Here is a 27636-nt window from a genome sequence, read left to right as displayed (position 1 = left end):
TTTACAATTACACCGTTTTTTTTGTTCGGTTTGCAAATCTTCGGTCTCAGCGTCGAACCCTTTTACACCGTAAAAGCTTCCATGAGCACGACACACGCTAAAGCAAATAACAGCGTTGTTATTATTATGATGTACTTCACAGGCTTCCGTAGATGTTACATTTAGCCAGAGTAGCTTGTGCTGCGGTTTGTGCTGTCAGGACGTTTGCGTGTGTGTGTATGTGTGTATGTATGTGTGTGTATGTATGTGTGTGTGAATCATGGAGCAGATTAATAATATTCAGGTGGTTCCTTGCACCAGCTCGAATTATCTGAAACCTTTCACGGTGCATTATAACCAGGTGAGTCGGAAATAAAGCATCTGTCAGACTCCACTCATTTTCCTGCTAACAGCTCAGCCTCACATTCTCATGTCACTGCTGTTTTATGTGGGGGGAAAAAAACGTGTCTTTATGCTTCACAGTCATATTTAGTCTAACTCGGGTCAGGGGTTTGATTTTGTGCGGTGTCTGTGTGGTAAATACGTGGCTGGAGATAAAAACCCTTGAGCTTTAGCTTGGTTAGCAGCGTGCTAACCAGCTCCAGGGGAATCCCTTTCTCTCTTGTTCTGTAATATTCATGCTAGCTAGTTAGCATCTATATTCCTCAAAGCACAGAATGATCAGAACACGACTGTATAATCAAATAATCATCATAATGCATAATGTGTTTGTTTTGTTTTTAAAACCAAGACGTGTTTATTACTGAACTTTTACTCCAAAACATTGTAGTTTTGATATATCAGAATCAGAATCAGAAACAGGTTTATTGGACGAGTGTGTTTACACACAAGGAATTCGGTTCCAGCTGTTTGTGACTCTCAAAAGTACAGACATAATTAGCTTGGGTTATACAATACAATACAGATTATACAAGACAATACAGACATAACACTATACTATACATTTAGCTTGGGTTATACAAGACAATACAAATTATACAATACAGACATACATAATACTATACATTAAGCTTGGGTTATACAATACAATACAGATTATACAATACAATACAGACATAACACTATACTATACATTAAGCTTGGGTTATACAAGACAATACAAATTATACAATACAGACATACATAATACTATACATTAAGCTTGGGTTATACAAGACAAAACAATACAGATTATACAAGACAATACAGACATAACACTATACTATACATTAAGCTTGGGTTATACAAGACAATACAAATTATACAATACAGACATACATAATACTATACATTAAGCTTCGGTTATACAATACAATACAGATTATACAAGACAATACAGACATAACACTATACTATACATTAAGCTTGGGTTATACAAGACAATACAGACATAACACTATACTATACATTTAGCTTGTATTATACAAGACAATACAAATTATACAATACAGACATACATAATACTATACATTAAGCTTGGGTTATACAAGACAAAACAATACAGATTATACAAGACAATACAGACATAACGCTATACTATACATTTAGCTTGGGTTATACAAGACAATACAGATTATACAATACAGACATACATAACACTATACTATACATTTAGCTTGGACTATACAAGACAAGATAATACAGATTACACATGACAATACAGACGATGTGAGACAATATAGACAGTACGAGTATTAAATATGAATATAGAATATATGACCAATCAGTAATGTACATAAAGTTTGAGAAGTGCATGGTAGTGCAGATAACAGTATTGTGCTTTTTGTACAATATACAGCAGCAGTGTTTTTATTTTGAATGCTTGTTTTTAAGGTTTCTGTTAAACCCATTTAATTCAAGTGATGAGACATTTAAGCTTATATTAGATAAATAATATCTATTGCAGCAATGGAAACTTTGGTGGTGGTTGATCTTGATCTCTACTGCTCTGAATTTTACAAAAGGAAAGAAAAATGCACACAGAAATCTATACACATGCTCCAGGTGTTGTGGACACGATAAATCTAAAAATAGCATGAGAAAAATTAATTAAATGATTCAAACACTACTCTTATACAGATAAAATTTTGTAAATCCAAAGCCCATATGTTTGTTTGTCCCAAAAGAAGTTCCCAAAGATGTTTGCTATTACAAACTAGACCTTATTTTACAAATAACCTGTCATCTAAACATGAATACATTACTGTGATCACATTTATTCCTGCTACTTAGTTCTATGGGATGTCAGAGCTGTTGTAAACTTTTCAGCAAATTCATCAACGTTTCCTGGTATAACATCGCTTTTCCTCCTGTTGTCCTGAAATGCATTAAGTGCTTGGTTTTTGTGGGGCACCTGTACTCGCTTCCTCAATGTGATTGTGTTGTACACCATCTGTGCTTGGCACTATGTGCATTTTTTACCATGTAGTAATCCTTCCTCTATAGTTGAAGCGGCAATCCCCAGGTCTAGGCCTATTGTTCTTAGTCAGCCGCATCCGGTGCTCTGGGCCAGCGCTGATGGAATTCATGGCGCAATCACACTCCGTGCTCATGAGACTCTCACTCATTTTAGTAATGCAGAGTTGATGAGGTGATGCATGTTGTGTAGGCAAATCATTTTCTGGAAGGCCAAAATATCAGACTGATGTCATTTAGTATGATGTTGGGTAATCTGATAATGATATGATGAGCGTACTTTCAAAAATGGTAAGCTTGTGAAAGATTGAAGATGAGGAAGTTTAAAGTATAGTGATGTGTAAATATGTTTCTCAATAAGAGTTTTGAAAGTGCATGTTAAACTTTGACTTGGCCACATGACAGAGTAAAAAGCCATTTTAACAATGAAAATAAGACCTTGGTCATTTAGAATTAGAAAAGGTCATTTCATTGACCTTCTTTTCTCTAGTTAGTAGCAGTTGCTTTAGTTTAGTAGATTTAGTAGTTCTATAGGACATTCAAATTTGTCCATGAAGTCGGTAATTTTAGCTACAGTATAAAAGTTCAGAGTGGAATGTTGTTCTTAATATTATATATGGAGGTGAGACAGCTAGCCTTGCTGTCTCATAGCTACAGGGTACCCAGTTTGATCCTGAGCTCAAATCATGTGTGGAGTTTGTATATTCTTTCTGTCCACATGGGTGTCCACCTCCAATTTCCTCCCAGGTCTGTAGGCCTGATTTGAGTGTGTGAATGTGTTCACAGTACCCAGAAACCTACAGGAGCGTCATCCATGCCGCGTTCCCACCTCACGCCCAGTGTTTCAGGGATAGGCTTAAGATTCGTTGTGACCTTGATTAGAACCAAGTGCTTATATATACATTTTATACTTGATAAGTGCTATGACTTTGGTGATGATGTAGGCATGAGTGGCACCCTCAAAACCCATTAGATTGGTATGTTAAAGTGCATTCTGTGATGCTTGCAAATTGCAATTAATCTCTTGGCTTGTACAAAAATGATCCACTTAGTTCAGTTATTTTGCCTTCGCCTTTGTCACTTATACTACAGGCACAGCTTAAAAGGAGGCTTAAAAGCTAAAATTAAATAGCCTCACATTTTTTTTTCTTTTGTTCAAAAGCTGCATTGGATAAGTGGCAGCTCCCCCTCCTCTTAGATTTTGCAGCAGCCACATCAGCCGCAGCACTGAGTCAGTGTGCTGTTCCACCCACATGTCCCTACTGGCACTGTGTACCAGGAGACTGCTGCTACCAACTTCCTTACTTAATTTAGTAGTTATGAGAACTGTGGACGTGTGTCTAGTCCACATTTAGACAGCTTGATTGGCCTTTCTCTTTGAAAATCCTTTGATTAAATGTATTTGGTATTTCTGAAATTATTTGCGCTTGTGGTTAGTAGCATAACATCTCATTTACCATAATCATTAAATGCTGACCCAACAGGTAGATTAAACCCTCATTAATTAGCCAACACATTGGATAATGAAATTTGCATGGCACAGAGCTTCCAGAGTGGTTCTCGTGCAAACGTAGGATTCACTCATGTCTTGTAAGCTAGCAGCTGAGCCAACACGGTCAACTGCTCCAGCTGCCAACCTGCTGCTTTAGCCATAGGGGTCTGAGCCAGAGAGGAGGGGTATCAAAGAGAGCATGTTGTGGAAAGGTGGGAGGAGGTGGTGGATTATGACAGGGGCTGGCGGATGGACAACGGTGTGAATTGGGTAGGGAGGAACAGACGAGGAACAATGGGGGCAGGCATGCTGGACTGAGCAAAGGGTGAGGAAGACAAGGAAACATGTGTTGGTTATTGGTCAAGAACCAGCTCACTGGGTGTACTTAATGGGCAGATGTTCAAGAGAAAGAACAGGGGTGATTAAAATATCAGATGAGCAATATTTAGAGTAGACTGAGCAAGATCTTTTTCCATTCTGGAAGCATTGCGTTCCGGCCAGTTAATGCATCTTCAAAGATAAGTGGAAAAAAAAAAAAAAAAGAGTAGCATACTCCATCTAATCGTGATCTTTGAGCAGATGATCTGCTGAAACGTCAGATGGATGTTGTTAAGGTCACCCTAGAGAGCTAATGCACAGGTGGTCAGTGAGGTCACTGATGTCCTTTGACCTTTCTGATGATAGGGTGTGTGATGTTTTGTTGATTATCCACTAATCACGTGTGGTGAAGGAAAGGTGAGATGCAGACATGCTTTTCAGTACTGTTGTTTTGGCAGCCAGCTTGTTAAGGCATGGAATAATGTCTGACATTTTTTCACACCATGTGTGTTCTGCTTTATTGGCTGTAGTAGCAGCCTTTTCTGGCAGAATCTGGCCTAGTTATTACTCTGGATTTCTCATGGGATTTGCATGGGGAACGTGTCGCCAGCGATGAAGCACTACCACCCATGTTATTGGAGCAAGTGAATAAAATAGCCATGTCTATTTCCCAACATTGTGTGGCCTTCATTTGCTGGTAACCTCAAACTATTTCCTCAGCTTGTCTGATCTATGAGCTATATAATGGTGAGAGCTGGGTGGCAACTAGTTCGAGAACATTTTCCCACTGTGTGGAGTAGCTTCGGCCCTGTAGCCGGGCGTTTTCAGTCGCCACTCATGGCATTGTATTTATGTCCTGTGTATCACTTCCCTGTGAGATTATGGATTGTTCATGGGAACAATGACTTTTTGGAGCTCTGAAAGACTTCATAAATCACTCACGTGGTAATATAAAGTACAGTTGTCTTTCCTTAGATAGGCCTCTTGTAGTGTTTTTCCTGTACGTTAAAGTGTCTTTGGAAGAGAACTGATCAAATTCTGTATCAGGGTTTTTGTTTTAGTTTTTTTACTTTTATATACCTTCATGCTGGATGTAGTTGGGGCTTTAAATTGTTAGGAAGTGGTGGAGAAACAGCATGCTCATGGAAAGACCTAGTCATGGTGGCCCGGTAGAAATAAGCTGTCAGTTTGCATCATGACGTGTATGACGGCTAGAGGATAAAGGGCTAATTTGATAAAGGGCTAAATATTTACACCTGTAGGTTGGTGTAGAAGGAGAGTGGATGTGCTTAGGGGGTTGCGGTGGCAGAGACAGCAGATGGACACAGATTGAACTCCCTCTGCTCTGTTATGTTCTTTATTCTTTTATTCCTCGTTCTGTTCTCTGGTGCGCAAGACTTGAGGTTTTAAAGCCACAAAGCCCTTTTAAGCTCTTCTCAGCCTCCCTATGTAATTTACAAGCGCACACACTTATTTTGTTTCAGCAAAGAGTTGATGTTTTTCCCTCATTTGGTAACCTCCTTTCTCTTCTGTACTTTAGTGCTCATTAATTTCTACACTGACTACATGTGTTTGTGAAGCAGCTTGTGCTCAGTAAGGAGGCGTCCTCTGGTTGTTTATACAGCGAGAGGTTTGTTTGATAGCTGTCGGGTTCTGTTACACTTGTTGCTACATGATGTAATTAAAGTCCTTTTGTTTACCTTAGAGATCTGGACTGTTTGCGCTGAAGCAGTGCACAGACTGCTATTAACCTGCACACGCAAGTGAGGCAGTGTGTGATGTGGATGTCTGGAAATGTGCAGTTGCTCAGGATGAGACAAAGTCACCTGTTGGCTGTGTATCTGGATGCCCCAGGCAACACCTGTACTGGTCACTCAGCCTTGCACCCGGACACCGTCCATTATAGGGGTGGACTATCAAATACGTATAACAATATTTTTTACGATCGAAATAACATGATCTAACATAGTATAACAAAAATTGTAATAATAAGAAAAAGAAGACTACACGCACATAGACATTGTGTATGCACTTTTTATATTGCACATTTAAAAGTATTGCTCATATTTGTATGTTTGTCTGTACTGTATGTTACCCCTATATGTCTGTACACATTTACTCTAGTTGTATGCGTGTTATCCCGAGATATATATGGAATATTTTAAAATAATAATTTAATCCAAAGTTAAATTTCATATGCCTTTATTTTATTTAAAGCTCCTTGTAAGCCCATTTCACCCCAGACCTCAGTAGCAATGCATCCAACATGCTTTCATCTTAATCGCATGGCACAGTTGTGACTTCAAGCTATAAAAACGACAAAATATAAGATTCATGCTGTGTTTTGCTATTACAGTGTCTTTGTCAGTTGAAATCTACACTTTGGCTAATGCATGTTTAATAATCTGAACTATAACTGTATTAAACTATTAAATTATTCTAATCATTATGCTTCTGTGATTAATTTTCCTCGCTGATGTTTTTAAATTAATTATTTCTTTATTTAATATCATGTCATAAATTATGTAATCGTTCAGAACCTAGAAAAAGACAGACAGAAGAAACTATTAGGAAAAGACTTTTATAATTATGTGAAGTGTTTCATTTATAATGTGTTTGGTACACGTCTGTGTCGATTTCTTTTGTTCTGTTTGTCAACAAAACCCTTGAAAAAGTCGTTTGTTACCATTCTAGGTCAAAATTTGCTTGAATAAATACAGTATAGTGATTAGCTAATATTAAACAAGTACATATTTAACAAAGATAGCTAAGTCGAACGTACGTTGATGGGGTTTATTTCCGATTAATGAAACTCGTATAATTTTCCATTTACCTTGACAGAAAGTAAGGACGAGAAGGCAGGGCTAAGAGGAGAGTCTGTTAATATTGAATAGTTTAAAACCCTTCTGGATCTTCTTTTTCTTCAGTTTACTCTGCATTTATTTCCTTTTGTGTTCTAAACTAACCTAACCTAGCTCTAATTTTACCACTCATGCTACACTATCCACATTAGGTATATGTTTTATCCAGTAATAAAAATCTGCATCACCACTGTGAATAGTACATAGTTTTAACTGCATGTAAGTTTCTTCGTGCTTTCTTAAGTTTTTCACAATATCAACAATATAGTAAAAATTATAATCTGGCACTGCATCATACAAGTTTTCACTTCAATATAGAGATAACTTACAGTATAGAGATAGCTCTGGATAAGGGCATCTGCTAAATGCCATAAGTGTAAATAACCCCCAGCCTTTGTCCATTATAGATTTGCAACGAAAAAAAAAAATGCAATGCCGTTCTGAGGAACATCATCTGTTCTCATCCCTTATAGATTCTGAGGCAATTCACCAGTATTTTAGTTGGTACTTTAAACACATCAGCACCTCCATCTTTCCTCTCATGCGTGATGTCTGCAGGGGTTTAATTGCCACCTGCACTCTTCAGCCACACACTTAGTTAGCATCTCTAACCCCATGAATACTCATTTCTAATACTGGCTGTGTGATTGCCTGTTGGGAATAGGGTGTGAGGAGGGCTTTAAATCCTGAGAAGTTGTACAGCACATGGTGAGAATTAAAGGCCCTTATTGTAAACGGCAGCATGCTAGCAATTGAATTCATGACAGCTCCTGGGGTCACAGTGTTATAAACTGGGAGTTGATGGTAATTGGGCTTCAAGCGTCCTAAAGTACAAGGTCTACCTCACCACCCCCTTTCACTTTTGATCCTTTATTGCAAGTAGAGCCAAGGGAAGAACATTAATTTTTGAGTCTTATCTCCCCCTCCTTTTGGCCTTCCAATCTCTTTCGTAATCACTGTCTTAGAGATTTCCCAGGGTTCCAAAGGGCTTTTCACACTTACCAAGTGAGTGGCCCTGATAATAAAGAGCCGTACCATCTGTGCATTTACCACGCATGGGCCTTGGCCTGCATGAGGATAGACAGGAAAGCCTACAAAAGAAACTGGTACTTCAGCAGGTCATTGCAGGCTAGTGTCCCTCAGCAAGGGATCATTAGGAGTGATGCAACATGGTGCAATTAAACTGATCACAGACACAAGCCAGTCTCTTCTCATGGACCATAGGCAGTGCTTTTTTATTTCAATTACAGCAGTGGTGGATTTATCCACTGTTTGTTAGTTTTTACTTTGCATAGAACTTTTGTTTTTACCAGCATTGTAAGAATTATAAAAATAACTTAAAGTTTAACGTGGAAACATAAGGTGTATTGTGATAGCAAAATAATGAGTAAGAATAATTTGGCTTGTTTCACTAATTAAAGTTTTAAATTTATCAAGCACTTTGTGGTGCACATCTCAGTTTGTTGAGTACACACACATTCATTCCTCCATATTCAAGTCATAATAATGTTTAAGGTCTATTTAAATTGCATATTGAATCATCATACATTAGAACTTTGTACCATACCGAAAAGATATATGGGACCTTGATGGAAACATTCACTTCACTGTTGTGTTTTCTTCTTAGCTTTCATAGAATATATTAATATTGGCTGATTCTGGACTCTGTTTAGCTGGACAGTGTTTATGGTGTCTGACTTGGTACCTGGTTATTGGAAGAGAACATTTTTTTTATTTATTTATTTTAATCATTACTGGAAGTGACATATGTGGGATTCTTCCTATAGCTGCCTGTCACTTTGCTCTCATTGCTTGTCTAATACGCATCTCTAAAAAAGCCCTTGGCTTTTACTGTATGCTGTTCTTTATATAGACTATATGCTTTTATTACATACAGTTATGTTGAACAATAGCACAGTTTTCAAGTAAACAAACCTTCTTACTTATATCTTTATTTTTTCTTATTTATACTCTAAGCACTTATTTCTAGTCAAATATATATGTTAATAATAAACTGTGGTCTTAACGTGATGTCCTGTTACATTGTGCTTGATTGTACAACATACATCATTTGTTATTTTGTAAGTAATTTCCAAGAGATCAGAATAAAGGTAGGTTTAGCACAATCTCAAATGGGTTGATGAGGGCTTAGAACGAAAGTACTTGTTTGACACTGGCCCAAGGCGAAAGTACTTGGAAACGGCTCTGGCATTGTTTGATGATGCAGCAAGATCTTATGGCAGTAATTACAGAGGAGCTCTGTAAACCTAAGGTTCCACTTTAAAATTGTTTTCTCAGTCAGTTTGTGCTTTTCTTGTAAGAGCATGCGGCTGGATGACGGCCTGCGCATCACTTGCACTTTCCGGGCATGTCGAGTCAGCACAGCGCCTTCACGCTACTAGCGTACCAGCTTTGTATGAACTTGCATCTCTTTCCATCTTGTGAGTCTGCTCTGGTCAGCTGTCACGATCATCAGGGTTAGACGGAGGTAATAGTTTAGTTTTCTGTGGAATTTGATCCCACATGCTCATGAAAAGCAGGCATGAATGCATCACAGTTTATGTATGCCAGGGTTCCCGCGGGGTCTTAAAAGTTCTTAAAAGCATTGAATTTATTAATTTGGAAATAATACCTTAAAAAGTCTTTAAAAAGTCTTGAATTTTGATGTTTGGGTCTTAAAAATTGTGCTGTATGTAACTTCTCCATACTGTAATTTTCCTCAAAAGTTTCATTTGTCGATTATTTTGATTAAATGACGTAGTATAAAAGAGTGGCGGAACCAATAATTGAGAACGCAACGCAGCCCCGGGTCACCGTACAAAATACTGCGAACACGTGATGCCTTCAGTAAAGAAAGGTCACGCGCTATGACACCACAGCCATAGACTACAACACAACACAACAAGCAAAGGAGAAGCACGAGAAATCAATGAAAATCTCAGCATTGCACAGGAAAGGTTGACTGACGTAGTGTTAATTTCGTCAGACGAGACGAAATATGTTCGTCAACAACCTTTTTTTTCCTGACTAAGACGAGACGATGACAAGACTGCACCACTGTCCAAAAACGCTGACTAAGACTAAATTAACATGCATTTTTGTTGACGAAAAAAGACGAGACGAAAATGTTTTGTATAAAATAAAAACTAAGATAAAATCTCTCTTCATTTTCGTCTGCAATTGTCTCTGCTTTTTCATCAGCTGTTACGCCTTTAAAATATTCACAACGAGTTCGCGGCTTCGCTGTTGCTCAAGTTACAGGTCCGCGAAGCGGATCCCGCTTATTATATTGCTACCTACAAATAAATCAATAATTTGACACAAAATGCTGATTTTAAAAAGGAGTTTATTGATTTAAAAACAATTGTATTGTTTCCGCTAAAGAAAACAGTGCGCTCCGTCTCTACGGTTAGAATCCTGTGTGTCCATGGCAACGCTCTGTTTTTCATGGCAACGGTGTGTTATAGTTTGCAGCGGTCTGTTATCAAGAAATAAAATAGTGTGTGCGTAGAAAAAATTCGTCCATAAATAAATAAATAAAAAAAATCTCCTGAGCGCAAGTCCGCAAGTCCATATATATATATATATATATATATATATACACACCTACAGTTTTAATCTTAGGCTTTTCATTAAGTTATTTATTTCCACTATAACACTTGTGTTCCTGATATTATTGCATTTAATGAGGCCTCGTTGTATTTATTCTTACAATAGATTCCAGATGTGGTCAAGCTACAATTTTTTGACTAAAACTAGACTAAAATTAAAAGACTTTTATTCTACTACAACTTGACTAAGATACCTTGAGTTTTCTTTTGACTAAAACTAGACTAAAATGACGGGACTTTTAGTCGACTAAAACTTGACTAACAAAAAAGATATGTGAATGACTAAATATGACTAAAACTAACAAGGACATTTGGCACAAGACTAAGACTAAATTAAAAATAGGTGACGAAATTAACACTAGATTGACGCACGCAGTTATATTTTTAAAGTTTTACGTTAGCTAGCTACCAATTTCATTCTGAGGTTATGGGGAAATGTAAATTTAATGAAGCGTGGCTGGATAAAAACTCTTTTCGTCATTGGATAAAACCAGTGGACAACAACGTTTTTGAGGCGTTTTGCCCCATATGCAAAAAAAGGATTCAGCTAGGTACAATGGGAATGAAGGCATTAGAGTCTTATGCCAAGTCGTCCAAGCACATTAACGCTCTAAATAACAAACTCCTGACAAAAACAAACTCCTTCCATCGCCTGCGTGTTTCAACCAACTGTTAGCCAGCTATCTGCTAATGTGCCTTAAGTGGCAACAGGAGCTAATATTAGTCAGCTTGCTGCTAGCGCTGCAGAACCTCCAACTATGGCCGCAACTAGAGTGGATCTGCGCACAGCTTTTGGGTCCACACCAACGCTGACCTGATCTCCTGGTCCAACCTCTTGCAGAGAGGCCATAAGGAGAAGTTGACGGAACTGCCTGACCTTGATAAAGACATTGCTGCCCTGAGTGAAGAGCTAAGGAGTTGACTGTGTTTCTTAATTTAATTTAATTTATTGTTGAGTTTTGATTTTCGATGTTTATTGTTCAGGGGTCTCTCAGTTCCCCATATTCCCAGCATGGAATAAGTAGCTAGCTCATGTTAAAAAACAACTTAACATTGTTCGGCAAACTTTCTTGTGGCCTACTGAAATGTTTTTATTTTTCACACTGCTTGGCTTATCTTTTACCCATTCCACATTTGAAAAATAATTGAACACAAGTTCAAGGATTTTGTTTTTCTTTGCTGGTAGGGACGTGAAATAGGTATTAATTTTTTATATAAATGGTCTTAAAAAGGTCTTAAAAAGACTTGAATTTAACTTGAAGAAACCTGTAGGAACCCTGGTATGCATTTCAAGGTACAAACTGAAGTTTGAGTAAATGCCCAAATAAATTACACAAGCGCACTTCTTTGTATGCACATGTACCTAGAGAATGTCGGTCAGGTGTCATGTGGACTGTGGACTGGAGATGCCCATGTGGAAGCTTACCAGCTATCTTGTATTATTATCCCCTATCTAAACATGCCTACTCCCACCTCCACAACTATGCGCTCAAGTACGCACTTGCCATCGATGGGTCGTTTTTATCCCTACTCACCTTGCCGAATGGGAAGTAATGATGGATTTCTCGCCTACACAAATATGTGTGGCTCACTTTGAGGTGCTAAGGAAGAGGGTAAACACCTCTGCCCTGGCGTGCATGCTAGCAGGCATTTATTATACTTCTGGATTCCTTACAGCCTCTGAAGCGCATGGAAATGAGCTCAAGTAAAAAGGTGTGCATGCTATTTTTAAATGTGTGTTGCGATTTAAGATTTAACGCCTTAAAAAAAGAAGAAAAAAGACACCGCATAATCCTGTTACAGAAATGTGTTTTAATTAAGAATTTCACAGGTTTTAGGTATAAATGAACATTTGAATTGAAAGTTTTTCCCTCAAGTTTTCCTCCACAATTAAAAGCGGTCTCGTGAAGCTCTCTTTGAGGTATTTTGGTCATGTCCATCTTAAATTAGACTATTTTCGAACATCTGACTGACCTATGCAAATTTTCCCTCCACAAGCGCAAGCTTTGGAGCCAAAACTTGTCGCATACAGCAGCAGCAGTGACCCCATGGGCCCCTTTTGCCACGCTTTGCTTACTAAAGCTGCATGCAGAGTCACACTCCCTGCATTGTTGTTTTAGGCCAGTGCTCTGGGTTAAGCATGAACATTTCCGTTAATGGAGATTTGCTATTTATTAACCGAGCCCTCCTGCCACTTTGATTGAGTGGGTCATGCTCAGGGTTTTGGAGGAGGTATTTAAATGGTTTTTCATGTCATAGACAGAACTGCTTCTCTTAAGTTCTGACTTAAAATGACTTTTTTTTTTTTTTTGGTTTGAGGGAATTTAAACTAAATGCAATCGTTTAAAGCCTATAGAATAAACAACCAAATTATAGCCGCAAGTCTGTTAGCTTTCAGCGTGAGACATGTTTAACTTACTCTAAATTTTAGTGGTTAAAAATAAGATTCGTATTTTATGGACAAGAGAGCAGAAATCGGTTTGATATCACCATTTACTTTGAAGATATAAACGTGAAAGTGGAAAAAAAATACTAATCATTTTGGTAAAAATTATAAATACAACAACAAAAGATTTTTAATTCAGAAAAAATTGGGAATGGTCATTACCTTCTGTTAACAGAAATACATAAAAAAAAAAAATGTACTGACTTGCAGTACAGAACATACCATTTGTGTGCTGTATTCATGCCATTTATACTAATACCCAAGATAAAATCTCCAAGAATTTTACACCTAGTGTTCATGTTTTCTATGTAAAGAGTGCAGGCATCAACTGGTTATGAAAAATCTGCACAGACGGTTGTGAATTATGGGTTGGAAAAATGTTGAGTCCACGAAAAAAAAAGTGTTTAAACTACAGTTGTGTCTCTGAAGTCTTCCTACATAGGGGAAATGACATTTTAGCACAATGTAACTTTATTTACAAAACATTTTCTACATGATTGCCATTTCCTTGGAAGTACGTGCCGAGACGTCGCTCCCGTAAACGACGAACTCCTGTTGGTGTGCGTGTAATTGCAGCAGCTTCCCGATCCAGCTGTGAGAACGATTTCAATACTACCTTCTTATCTCAAAGGCATTCTTAAAAAAATCTGAAAAATATCTATAAACTAAACTAATTATAAAAATTGTGGAAGTCTATTTTGCTATTAAAATCTTAATTTAAGTGCAAAAATGAACGATTTCTTCCAACATTATTTAATTAGTGTAGTGGGAATGTTACACTTCTATTCAGCTGTATCATTTGCAACGGCTACACAGAAAACTACGCGGTCTTGTTTTTTTTATTTATTTTTTTTAATTAAAACTGCGGTAAGATCGAACGCAAATAACATTCCCATGGAGGAAAAGCCAATTTACTGAAGGAGAAGGGAAACTTTCACCTAGCTGAACTTTGAACTGTGGTCTGTGGACATTGTGTGGTTGCTTGTGTTCCTGTTGCTCGGTGCACATCCAGTCCACCAGCAAGCAAAATTATGTTTTTACCACCCAAAGTAAACGCAACACGGAGTTGACATTCAGGTTTATTTATTCAGGTTTAAGTTTAGTTCTCAATAAACTTCCAGTTTTAAAACACCAGCATTTATCGTCATGCTTATTTACTTTGTTTCCACGCTTAATTTCAGTAAAATGTCTTGACATACAAACCCAATTCTCACGAGTGCTTTTTATCATGATGCAGCTGTATTTTAATTATTGTATCATATTTTATTAACTCACTTTCTAAATGGTAGAAAGGCATTTTCATAAACTTTTGGACATGTAATTGACCGTCTTAGTCTTGTGCTTAGACGTAGTTTTGTCTCATTTTCTTTAGCTACTATAGACATTCAGTAAGGTCGACCCCTCCAGACATGCTCTGAATTTTGGGAGTCTTGAGTTCATTTGGAGTATTCACATATGGCTCAGATGAAGGGGGAGGACGCACAGGCCACACTTAAATAGGCTGAAACGAACCGAGTGTGAAAACACTCTCCATGTTCTAAGTGGTCTCACATCAATGACTCAGATAAACCCAGACCCCTTCAAAATGACCCACAGCTGAACGTTTGGAGTTCATTTTGTGGTCCACTTTATTTGTGTATTGTGTTTTTTTTTTTCCTTTTTGGATAAAGAACTTACAGCTGGGGGGGCCCGGTGGCTTAGTGGTTAGCATGTTCGCCTCACACCTCCAGGGTCGGGGTTCGATTCCCGCCTCCACCTTGTGTGTGTGGAGTTTGCATGTTCTCCCCGTGCCTCGGGGGTTTCCTCCGGGTACTCCGGTTTCCTCCCCCGGTCCAAAGACATGCATGGTAGGTTGATTGGCATCTCTGGAAAATTGTCCCTAGTGTGTGATTTCGTGAGTGAATGAGTGTGTGTGTGCCCTGCGATGGATTGGCACTCCATCCAGGGTGTATCCTGCCTTGATGCCCGATGACGCCTGAGATAGGCACAGGCTCCCCGTGACCCGAGGTAGTTCGGATAAGCGGTAGAAAATGAATGAATGAATGAACTTACAGCTGGCTGTACATCTGTAACTCTTGCTTTATTTTACCAAACAGAAATTAAAAAAGGCCTTCAGTCCATCAGCGAAGTCCGCAGTGTTGGGTAGAAACATGACAAATAGCCTAACAGAGGCACTGTGGCACTAAAACTTACACTATAGGGCTTAAGTATGCAGAAGTAACATTATCAATGTGTCAGTGACCACAATCATTGTTCATAGTGTATATTACTGTTGTGTTACATCTATCGCCTGAAGCATGCATTGGTTTTTTTTATGGTTCACTACATCTACAGCAAAATGTACAGCAATCATTTTATATGACACTATAGATAATTCAGTGTTACAGCTATAATGCACTATGGTACAGGAGTGAACAAAGAATGGTCTGAGATCTCATCGGTGCTAAAATAATCCAGAAAGAGAAGATGATACCAACGAGAACGGAGTTATAAGTGACGACACGTTCTTAAAAAGCATGACAATTATTTAAAGTAAACAATATTTCTCTTAACATTCTTTTAGAAATAGTTTTAATCACAATATTTAGGGAATGGTAAAACAGCAGTATTATCCATTTGTTCATATTGGGCAGCTGATATGATAACTAACCTTTTTAAAATATTATAAAATAATACTTGTTACTTTTTTTTACACATATAAATGTTCACATTATGGCTTTTTTTTCCCCCCTTTACAGAATGGAACAAAGAAGTCGTGGGATTTTATGCGAACCCATGACAGGTAAGGGTTCATCTCGAAGTCCATTTGCGTGCTTCACTGACTGAAGTGTGTCAGAAGCCTCCATTTAAAGCATCTCAGCCAAATGGCATATTTCCATATCTTTTTAACATTATTGCCTTTTATTCCTAAAAGCTTATCTCCACAACAGTCACACAAGTGTCTGGGCCTCGCCCTGCTTTCTCTTTGTCTAGCCTTAAACATTTTTCTTTTTAAATGAGTCCGTTTACCATTGAGGACAGATGCAGGACTGATAACGTGCCATCGCAGCCTCTTGGTCTTTGGTCAATAGGAAATGAGGGTTTTGGTTGGCTCAACTAACCACTTTAATATTATTTGATTTATAGAGCTGCTGCGTTTACTGTTGCAAATATAAATCAAGGCATTTTATGTAAACCGTTCTATCTGTTATAAAACAAGAGATAAGAAGCAGCAGCAGAGGCCTGGAATCTCTCACCTCGGTGCTAGAAGAGGAAGTCGGCTATTGCACTATTGCACTGGATTGAGCTACCTTTGAGTCATCCAGATGAAATAAACCGTTCAGCAGTAAAATGGAGATCCTGGTTCCCACAAAACAAGTACCCTGCATAGCATACGTCCTTAGGCTATTGCACTTACGAGCCTCCCAGTGCTACCAGATATCACGACTAACCTCTCTTATAAGGGCTTTTTTTCATCCCTCTACGGACAGTATATATATTCAACCTGATAGACTTTCATATGAAAAGGTGTGAACGAGGAGGACCAGACTAAAGTATGGGAGAGAAGAGACTGATTGATTGTATATAGTGATTAATCACTTTTTCAGGTGTAGACGTTGAAGGTTAATTTAATGAAAACACAGGCACCAGCTGTGAGAGAAGGCTGAACGAACCAAATGAGAGATGCAGGACTGACTGAGTAGATATACTGCAGTGTTATTTTAATAGCACTGATAAAACTCAGTATGCCAATGAATCTAGTAGTTTTATGTGGTAGTGTCTAGTGTTGGTGTGGTATCTTTTAGCATATTATATTTCATGAAGATTGTAAATAAAAAGAATGTGACAGTTTTCTGACTGCTGCAGTGTGCTGTTTGGGTATTTAATTTGGGTATTTAATGCATTGTTTTGCTGCACTGTTTGGTCTGAGTTTGTTTTGGTTAGTACGAGTAGTGGATTTGTAAGAAAGACATAGTGTGGAGGGGTGGAAGAGGGAATGCTGCAATTGAAAGGTAAAGCCATTAAGAGGAGCATCTGTTCAGGTCATTAGTGCCCCTGCTGCAGTCCTTTGTGAACACTCTGCTGGTCCTTAGAGGTAAGAAGCCCAGAGAATCGGTGTCAATTGTCCTTGAGCCTTAGGGGTGAGAGAGAGGAGATCTTCAGATCTACTTGCTTATGTAAATGCAAGGGCACTCGGCAGATCAGATAACCCTAATATGAGCACAGCTCAAACTGTCACTCTACTTCATGTCTCTTCTCCTCTCCATTCATCTCGTGCCACAAAAGTGAAATAGTGCTAACAGAGGACAGGTTTAATGATGTGTGAAATCTTCTGCGTGCCTCCGTGGCAGCATTTCTCTCTTCTGCCAAGTGTAGCAGCGTGGTGTGGGATGCTGGGACATGCCAGGACGCGCCAGTGCACTGACCCAGCAGATGCACAGTCACTGCGGTTCAGCTGAGCCCAAGCTCCCTCAAGAGACAGAGGGAGGGGGTCATGGGTGCTGGGAACAACAGTTCTTCCTGCTTAGAGCAGGGGATAGGAGGTTGAAGATGTGGTCAAGAGAGATAGAGGCTCTCAAAAGGAACCTGGCCCTCTTAATAAGGAACACAGGCACAAATGATTCATGGTGTCTTCAGATAATAGGCTTTCCTCCCAGACTCTTTAATTGTGCATGTCTGCATGCATGTATCAGCTTGTTCTTGGGTAGCCTACATATTACAAACTGTTGGTTCTGGCCTTCAGAGAGCACATATTCAAGGGTGAAGTCCCCCTGCTTGTCTGTGTGCTTCCTCGAAGGAGCCAGGTGGAATGGTAATATACAGATTTCACTATGGGAAAATCAGGATAAGGCTTCCTGTTTCTATAGACATTTATCCGGTTTCCCAACAGGGTGGACAGGATTCGGTCTGCACAGCCTTCAAAACAAATGCGCACACACATGACCCGGTCAGTCATGGCTCACCTAACTTCTCAACAACCTTCTCAAGAAGACAAGTGGCTTTTGGGTCTATCCTCAAGCAGCTGGAGGTCCTGGATGGGCAGAATAAATGGTGCCTGTGGGAGAGTACTTGCTCTGGATGGATGGATGGCTTGACCTCTTGCTCCACAGAGTGATTAGTTTGCTCTCAGTTCGCCAACAAATGCTTGGCTGTCCCGGCATGCTTTGCTGGATTTCCTTTCTTAGCTTGCCGAAATCCTATTATACTGAGATTCCTTAGATGCAGGTATTTATTCTCTTCTTCCTAAAGTATTAGCCTCTATCTTAAGACCTAGGCTGAGGAGGCAGGACAATAGGCAGGGTGTTAATCCTGTGTGAACGTGGGAGCTTGATGGAGAAAGGTTTGGGCCCATGCATGCTGTTTTTGTGTGATAGATGTTTATATAGAAACAATATTGGTGAGAGCTTTAGCCTTCATGAATGAAATATTTTTACTTATATCTGGCCTTTTCATAACGAACATATGATACATACATGATTTCTCCTAGTAAGATTTCCATGCTTTTTTTTTGCTTCTAATAAGGTTCACTCTTGATACCTGGGTAAGTGTCAGTAGAGCCTGATGTCAGGTGCTGAACGTACCTTTGCCTTGAGACATGTTTGATTTGCTTTCTAGAACAACTGATCATTGTTGCTTTCATTATAGTTGTTCATCACTTAAGACATTTAATAATAAGCTGTGCTCTGTTTTATTTTTCTTTTCCCTCCTTCCTCTCTGTCTCTGTTCAGTGTCTCTGTGCTGATCTTCAATACCACCTCTCATTGCTTCATCCTGGTCAAGCAATTCCGCCCAGGTAAAAAAAATAATAATAATAAATAAATAAAAAGTCATTTTTTAAAAAAGATTTCAAAAATATCACTCGGAAATCTCACGTCAGAACTTAATCAGTCCAAAACATTCTGCCTTAAATCATGTTTATTACATTTAAGTGTTTCATTCATAGACTGATCAGTTCTTCAGTGTAAAATGTCAGACAAAGGTCAGGATAATAAAGCCATCTGTGAAGGATCGGTTCTACATTTGGATGCAGAAGGGGAGACTCTAGTCATCTATGCTGCACTTCTCCCTCTTTTTAAAGAGGCAGAATCAGCAGAGAATCGTGTCAGAACTGCTGCTTAAGGTCTACCGCACCTACCACATGTATTTGGTCACTAACGTGTGTAGCTGCGTCTGCATTTGTCGCAGCCACGGCATGCAGCTTTTTCTCTACACCCTTTCCAAACCTGAATAGGTTTGTTGCTTTATGTCTTGCATAACAGTCAGCTTTAGAATTACTGGCACCCTTCATGAACCTAAATATTTACATTTACAGCATTTAGCAAACACTCTTATCCAGAGTGACTTACGTTTTTTTATTTATTTCAGTTTATACACCTGAGCAATTGAGGGTTAAGGGCCTTGCTCAGGGGCCCTGCAGTGGCAACTTGGTGGACCTGGGATTCGAACCAATGACCTTCTGATCAGTAGTCGAACACCCTAACCACTGAGCTCCCACATCCCACATTGCGAAATAGAGTATTTAGAGAATTTTGCTTTTGCCCCTTTTTTTTGAATTAGGAGAATGATTCATTTTGAACACATACTATAGGTGTTCATGTATTTTGCCTATTTTTTTAAAGGGTGTCATTAAATCTTATACCAGAGTTGACTGTGCAACCTAAAAAAAAACAGTATTCTTTACAGACTAGACTTCCACCCAAATCCACCATGCTGTGTTCATTACTAAGCATGTCAGAGTTCAGTTCATAAGGAGCCACCTGGCAGCATCAGTTATCTTTTTATAACTGTTTGCAGAAGCTGGTGCTATGCAGCAAACGTTATGGTCTATATTGTATGTTTTGCACAACAAAACAAAAATGACCGTTACTGTAGATTAAATTTATATGAATTTCACATGATAATTAAATATTTACAACATACAGCAGGCCCTGATACATAGTGTTTATAGTGCTCTCTGGCCTGTATTAAAGGTCTTTGGAAACATCGGTTATCTAGTAATGGAGTATTTTTCAAGTCAAAAGCTTGTCATGCAAGTGAAGGGTTTGTGCTCTGTAGTACGTGAGGCCCGTCCCCACACCGTGCCGCTGCACTATTGTTCTTCACATGCTAACCAGAGACGGTGCCTTTCTCCTCAGAATGGAAGGAAGGTCTTGCATTGAATAGGACTTCTCCTTTTCCCCCTCTTTTCTCCTCATGTATTGAACAATACATGGAGAGAAGGCTAGTTTTTGTGTGAGGTAATGGTGTTACAAAAAAGCCTTTCGGACACGATCGTGTGTACGGCTTTTCCAGGAGTCAAACTGTTTGAAAGGATTTGGGTTGGTTTAAGGAGGCAGTCATACGGGATTAAACATGTTACCTCTGTAAAAGCGTTTTCCTCTTTTTTCTTTGTTTCACACCTTGTAGAAACGTTTCACTTATTCACTCCATTCAAACAGTGTAGTTATAAGCATGGTTACTCCTCAGGTCCACTTGTTATCTTCCCAACCTTCAGAGCACTACCTGTGGATATGCACGTGACCATGTTATGTGCTTGCTCTACAGCCGTGTACATGTGTGAGTGGGAGAAAATGAAACCTGCAAACGCCGACCCAGAAGGAGAGCAGGGAGGCGAGGGCCGTACCACGGCTGCCACAGAGGTGGAACAGGAGGGAAGCGAGGAGGCCAGTCGCCTTCACCAGCCCCCGGCTTCAGCAGGGGTGACGTACGAGCTCTGCGCTGGCATCGTAGACAAACCAGATCTCTCCCTGGAGGAGATCGCCTGCCAGGAAGTGCTGGAGGAGTGTGGCTATGAAGTTCCTGTTTCCAAGCTAAGGAGGATCACGTCATACAGGTCCGAATACACATCTTTGACACATGCATGTGGTAACATTTTATCTAAATCTTGACAGTCAGTTGTGTGGAAGCAGCACAGGAAGTTGTAGCTGAAGGTCAAATCTTAAGCAACGGTCAAAATAAGGCATTTACAGGTCAAGTATTGACGACGTCTGTGGTGTCATGATTACAGAGTAATAACAGCTAATGAATATATTCAATGTAATTACATTAATTTTAATTACATTGAATATTAAATTACATTTCATTACAAAACATGAAATTATTTGAAACATTAATAAAAACAGTGAGTCAAATGTCAGGTGTGAGTTAATGAATAGGGATTTTTACAGAATTATCACCACCGCTTTGTTCCCTATGGGCTCACACTTTTCAGTTTTTTCAATTTGCAGATCAAAGTTCACGTTGATGACCTCAATCAAAGTGAAATGAACCTGTACGAGAAATTGTGTCAATTCTCATTTGTGGGAACTGGCGTTTTTGCTAGGCAAATTTTGTGCTTGGTTTCAGCACGGCAAAACACAAGCCAATCATCAAGTAATTGACAGTTTTGAAAAAAAAAAAACAGAAGTTTTGTACATTCACATTACCCATCAAACGTTTAAACACATACTCACTATAACTACTTACTCATTTAGCTTTATAGTGAAGACATTGAAGTGAAATAACATGTACAAAAGTATACAGTGAACAAGCAAGACAAATCACAAGATAAATTTAAGATTCTTTTAAATAGCCTCTGCACTTTGTCATCAAGTGCAATATAGCCACCCAGCATGCTTCTCCAGCTGTCTTAAAGATGTTCCAACAAATACTGTACAGATTATTGCCTGCTTTTCTTTTTTATGTAGTAGACCTCAACTTCAATATTTGTCTCTGAAGCAAATTTTCCTTTAAGTCCTAATATCATTAGGATTGTTAAAAAGTATACAAACATTTGGCTGAAACTAGATTACTTAAGATATGTAGAGAGAATCAGTGACATGACAGTAGGTGCTGTTTTGGGAAAACAATCAACGAGGAAAGATGTTTTATTCCTCTTGTACCATGTCTTTTTTGTTATTTTATTCATACACTTTTTGTCTATTTATAGCTACATTCAATGCTGCTGTCAACATCAGGACATCACATTCTCTTGAAGTTAACCTGAAGCAAAGCGGTTACTACAATGCACAATGCAGTTTGTTAGAAAACACAGACTACAGCATCCTGCATCCTTAGACTTTCCTTAGACTGTCCTTGGGTGAAACAAATCACAACTTTAACTCTGCACGTCTTTTTTAAATGTTAAATAAACGTGCCTTCAAAGCAAAGTTGAACATTTCAGCTTCTTTCTTTGTTAAATAACATGTTGGTAATCCGTTTATTAGCTACATTTCCAGCATTTGGCAGCCACCATTTTCCAGAGCGACTTATATATATTTTTTTTTTATCTCACTTTATACAACTGAATGATTAAAGGGTTAAGGGCCTTGCTCAGGGGCCCAGCTGTGGTATCTTGGTGGTCCTGGGATCGGACGCACAACCTAACCATCGGTAGCCCAATACCTTATCCACAAGGCTACCACATCCATTTAGATTATAGATTTATTATGCCTTAGATAAAGTGAAGAATTCAACATAGAAGTACTGTAGAGTTAATTGAATGCCAGAACACGTGCAATATTTAATATAAACCTTGCAGCTGGAACTGCAGAGGTGTCAGAGGTGCTGTTCCACAAAATAAACAACAAATTCAGCACCTGACTAATCAGATTTGTGAAGTCAACAGTGCTGTGCTGTGAAAAACAATTATACTTTGCCTGCAGTACACCTCTATTGTTTATAATTATATGTGTGGGGAGAAATAAAAGTAGGGTAACTTATCATTGCAGGCACACACCCATGCACTCACCCGACTGAGATAAAGATCTAATACAACCTGTAATCACACAAGACCCATTTATTCTTTTTTTTTTTTGTGATCCATTGTTTCTGAAAATTTGACGTAAACGTTTGGCATCAAACAACAAAACGGATGTCTTTGGCTTAACAGTGTTCAAAGACCTCAGTTGCTTGTACTTGATGTTCTGCACACTTAGTAATCCTTTAGTATTAGTACTTCACAGAGCTATTATATGAACGCATATAAGTGAAGTGTGGGGTTAAACACACCTCTCTAACACTGTCTAGAGCAGCAGGAAGAGACATTGTTCTTATCAGACTTGGATGAGGAGACGGTCATAAACCTTCAACGTCTCGTGTGTTTGTGTGTGAGAGAGAAGGAACATACACACCTGCTTATTGCTTCTGATGATTAACCTCACCCACCCAGTTCTAATCCAGTGTGTCATTACATGGAGTCACAAACACTCCCTCAAACCAACATGCTGTCATAAACACACTCTAGCAAAGATATATATATACACACACACACACACACACACTAAGGCTCAACACCTGCTGTTTAGGCCATTATAAACACCTGCAGGCCTGATTGTAGCACCTGCCTTGTGTATTCAGGGGCAATTTAGATGATATGATGCTATACTGGATAATGTCTGTGAAGCGCAGGTAGGTATTGGAATTCTTGGTGAAGATGTGACCTACTCATGTGATGATTGCTCATAGAAGGGATTTTTTAACATAATCAGTGTTTTGAAACCGTGTTGTTAAAGTAGGGTATTCATCATTGATTCCAATGATGAGAAAATGAAATGGGGAAAAACAGTTTAATGCAAGTTTCTTGAAACACCTTATGGTGCAACTTGGATACATCATCAGTGAAAAACCCAAGGTCATAGGGTAGGGTGTTTGGGTCTTCGATCATAACACACCCTTATCTTGCTTACTCTCCAGTTTGTGTCCTACTGGCACACTACACCATGGCTCACGCCTCTTGATCCACAGCCACCTCTGTGTTTTTTTTTTTTTTTTTTGTACATCTTCACTGATGTTCTTGATGGTTCTTCTTTCCTGAAACCCTCTGATGACAAGAAAACTGCAGAGCTCACATCAGTAGACTCACAGCAGATCTTCCACCAATGTCCTCTACAGATATCTTGTACCACGACCATAAGAAGGCCAGTTTAAGATATCTGGCCTTCTTATGGTCGTGGTACAAATCAAAATAGAGTTGTACCACGACCATAAGAAGGCCAGATATCTTAAACTGGCCTTCTTATGGTCGTGGTACAACTCTATTTTGATTTTTTTATTCCTCCGATTCCCTCTGAAACCCTTGCAAATAATGCATGGGAATCTGCAGTATTTATATAATCTTGTTTTGCATTTTTGTTTTCTCAGTAGGTGAGTTTCACCATAACCATCATACCCTCATGTAACAGTACCCAGCATGTGCTTTTAAACAGTACCATGGACATGGTAAGCTTATGAAACATAAGTGCAGGTTATGTGCAGGCTCTTAGAAAGACACTTCAATTCTTCAGTACTTATCCAAACCTCATCTTTAAAATATACACCCACTATTAGCAAAACAATTTTCAGAAAAGCACATATGGGCATTTTTGTATGCAATCTTGTATGCAGTGTCTGGATTGGCTGCTCTGAGCAAGCTGTGAAATTCTATTGGAATGTTAATACATTCAGTATTGTTTTTTGTAACCTCAACCCACGCATTCTGGTTAGATTTAACTTGGATAAAACGGAGTGTTCTTGTGTGAGCGCGTTAAGACCGACCTTTTTTTTTTTTTTTTTTACTCTTCAAACAACTAATACAAGAGCAATAAAATAATATTAACGGGTTCGGGCACCATAATACATCTAAAAATTCATTAAAACAGCTTGACACCGCTTTAACTTGGCACGAAGATCTGGAAAAACTGTGCCCAGCATCAAAATAAAGTCTGCAATGATGTGCCCGAAGGCACGGGTTGAAGACCCAGGCAGTGACGTCACGATATGCTAATTTATTTAAATTCATACCTACGTAATCACCATCACCAAAATTGTACTTTTTTTTTTTTTTACATTGAAACTTGAAAAAAAAAAATATATATATATAGACGTACCTACCGACCCCCCTTTTTTATATATTTATTTATTTATTTATTTATTACTGTTACTGCAAACCAAAATATTTTTAAGGATGGCCTCATGATTAGATTTTTTTTTAAAAAATGTTACTCTTTCATGTTTTCTAAGCTTATATCTCAATTAAGGAACTATTTCAGAAAGAGGAAGCATTAAGGAAGTGTTTTTCCATTTCCAACATTTCTAAAATACCTTTGGGTTCCATCTGAAAGCCCTATGGGAGATCTCCATAGTGATATCTCCTTGACGGCATCTCAGGTGAAGCACTGATTCAGGCACAGCCTTGCTTATCAAAGTTTATTTGAAGGCCTGAATTACTGTCAGGGTTCAAGCCCGTCCATACATAAAAGTCTGCTATACACTCGAAAGAGCTGGTGGTGTAGAAGCGTTCTTACTGGCTGTTGACTCCAGTTGGTTGTAGAGTTACAAAAATGACCGTTTCTGTTCTGTAAGGAGAGCTTCATGACTTTGCACCTCAATAGAAAATATTTAACACCAGCTCTTCTTTAAGAGATTGAATACTATCCTGAAAGCCTTCCATATTTGCTTGCTCAAGGCTTTTATAAACACATTTTATTATGTAACACTAGTCCTAAGGAGGGTGGTACAGTGGCATAGGAGGTAGTGTTGGTGTCCCATAGCTCAAGGTTACTGTCTCCCCAAGGGTTTCCTCCTTGTTCCTTCTAGTCTAAAATATCCCCAGAGTGTTTTTATGCCTTCTTCCATGTGTTCCTAGGATAGGGTCTGGATCCACTGAAATCATAACCAGTATAAAAAGGTTATTAAATGAATTAATTGTGAAACGATCAGCAGTCTTCTGTTTGTTATCCATTACTTCCTTTCATTACATCACTTAGCAATTACGTATTGCTGCTTACCTTACAGGTCAGGAGTAGGAGTTACGGGAGCCAGGCAGACCATGTTCTATGCAGAGGTGTCCGAAGAGAACCGCGTTGGCGAGGGTGGTGGACAACCTCAAGAAGGCGAGCTGATTGAGGTGGTCAAAGTGCCCCTGCATGAGGCCATGACTTTCGCCTATGACGAGAGCATCTCCAAAACCATGGGTGTCATTTTCAGCTTCATGTGGTTTCATAGCAACATGGCACCCAAGTATAAAATCTCCACTAATGTGTAACGGATGACAGCTATTGTTTCTTCCAACCTTCTAAAGCACCCTGTATGTAAACTTTGTATTACTTTGTGTTTCTATTGAATTGAATACTGTGTTCTTATTTGCTTTCCTCTTTTCTTACTCTAATTATTGTCTTATTTCAGACTTTGCCTCAAACTAATGTTAGCCATAATTCCTCCTTGGTATTAAACAAGACTTAAAAACACAATAATAGTAATTGTGAGTTTGTTTCATAAAATGGTATATATCCTTTGCTTTAATAAGTCTGTTATTTAAATGTATTTATTTATTTATAATTGCTCTTTTGAAATCTTTTCATGGCAAGTAAAAATATAGGTGTTTGAAGATGAGGTTAGAAGAGGAAGTAGTTCAAATCGCCATATTGGGTAAGTACGATGAGCAAATCCAGGTTAATCAGAAAAGTTAGCCAGATATTTGTTACATTAGTACTGTGTTACATAGCATAACTAATGCGCAGCTACCAACCTTGTCTATTAATTGTGCAAAGAATAGCCAAGCACTTGCAGACATCTCAGGTCTAACACAAGCAAAGCATTCAGGGTTCGAGGCGATGCTCTTTTATCGATACTTAACATCTAACCTGCATGTCTTTTCAAGAGTCTTTATTTCGAACTGAAAACAAAATAGGGTTGTTGTTTTTTTCCATTTGTGCTCTGCTACTGTTAATACAAGCACAAAACAAAATCAGTGTAAAATTCAAACAACCCCATATTTATCTTTACAGAAATCGTTGCTGGAGCTCTGTAATAAATGTAATAAAATATAATCATATAGTAGAGCAAGTCATTAAGTATGGTTAACATTTATAGCATAATATCAGCTGTATTGTTTTTCTAGTACTGAAAACGATTGAGCTCTTCTGGGGAATACTTTCTATACAACATACAGTATAAATGAATTATAAACCATGCTGATGTTAGAGTAATAATAATGATGTATTCTGAGCACAGTATACAACTTGCAATGACGTTATATAACCGTCTCTTCAGTCATGACACCTAACGTTGTAACTATCTTTACCAATTAATACTTGAAGGCCATACGTAGTGTTTACGTCTGTAAAAGGGGTTCTCTTTCAGTCTAATCTTATTAGGTATTTTAATGTTTATATTGTTATTGCCTCATCTGTGATGATATTTATACTATGCTATGCCTATTTGGTACGTTTTCCAAGTCGAAAAAGGTCATAAGCCATTTGACACTACAAACGTCTCTTTGACTGTTTTCGGCTATTTAGGATTTTAAGATAATTTTAAGTTAAAAACAAGATAAAGGTTAAAAACTTCACCTTCATTCTACTCAATGGGTGTGCATTATTTCATTATATCTAAACAGTCAGTGTTTTGTTGTTTATGTGGCAACAAATCCAAGTAAGCCATTGAACATGACTCTAATTAAAAAGTACATTCCTTTATTTAATGTTATGCTATGTAAGATTTTGTTAAGGTTTTGTATATTTTAAAAATACATTTTTATCAATAATTTTGCTTATTGGTTGAATTTGTCTGCAATAC

General features: G+C 38.4%; 1 protein-coding gene across 1 annotated transcript; it reads left to right on the top strand.

The window, feature by feature from the left end:
- Positions 1 to 159: 159 nt before the first annotated feature.
- nudt14 (nudix (nucleoside diphosphate linked moiety X)-type motif 14) lies at positions 160 to 26303 on the top strand. Its single transcript, XM_060866540.1, has 5 exons — positions 160 to 340; positions 15861 to 15904; positions 18831 to 18895; positions 20647 to 20935; positions 25855 to 26303. The coding sequence occupies exons 1-5, from the start codon at positions 260 to 262 to the stop codon at positions 26102 to 26104; spliced, it is 729 nt and encodes a 242-aa protein (XP_060722523.1). The 5' UTR covers positions 160 to 259; the 3' UTR covers positions 26105 to 26303.
- The last annotated feature ends 1333 nt before the right edge of the window (positions 26304 to 27636 follow it).

Source organism: Tachysurus vachellii, chromosome 3 (genome assembly GCF_030014155.1).
Source record: "Tachysurus vachellii isolate PV-2020 chromosome 3, HZAU_Pvac_v1, whole genome shotgun sequence".
Taxonomy (NCBI): domain Eukaryota; kingdom Metazoa; phylum Chordata; class Actinopteri; order Siluriformes; family Bagridae; genus Tachysurus; species Tachysurus vachellii.
The sequence above is the reverse complement of the archived record's forward strand: the minus strand, read 5'-3'. Positions and strand labels throughout refer to the sequence as shown.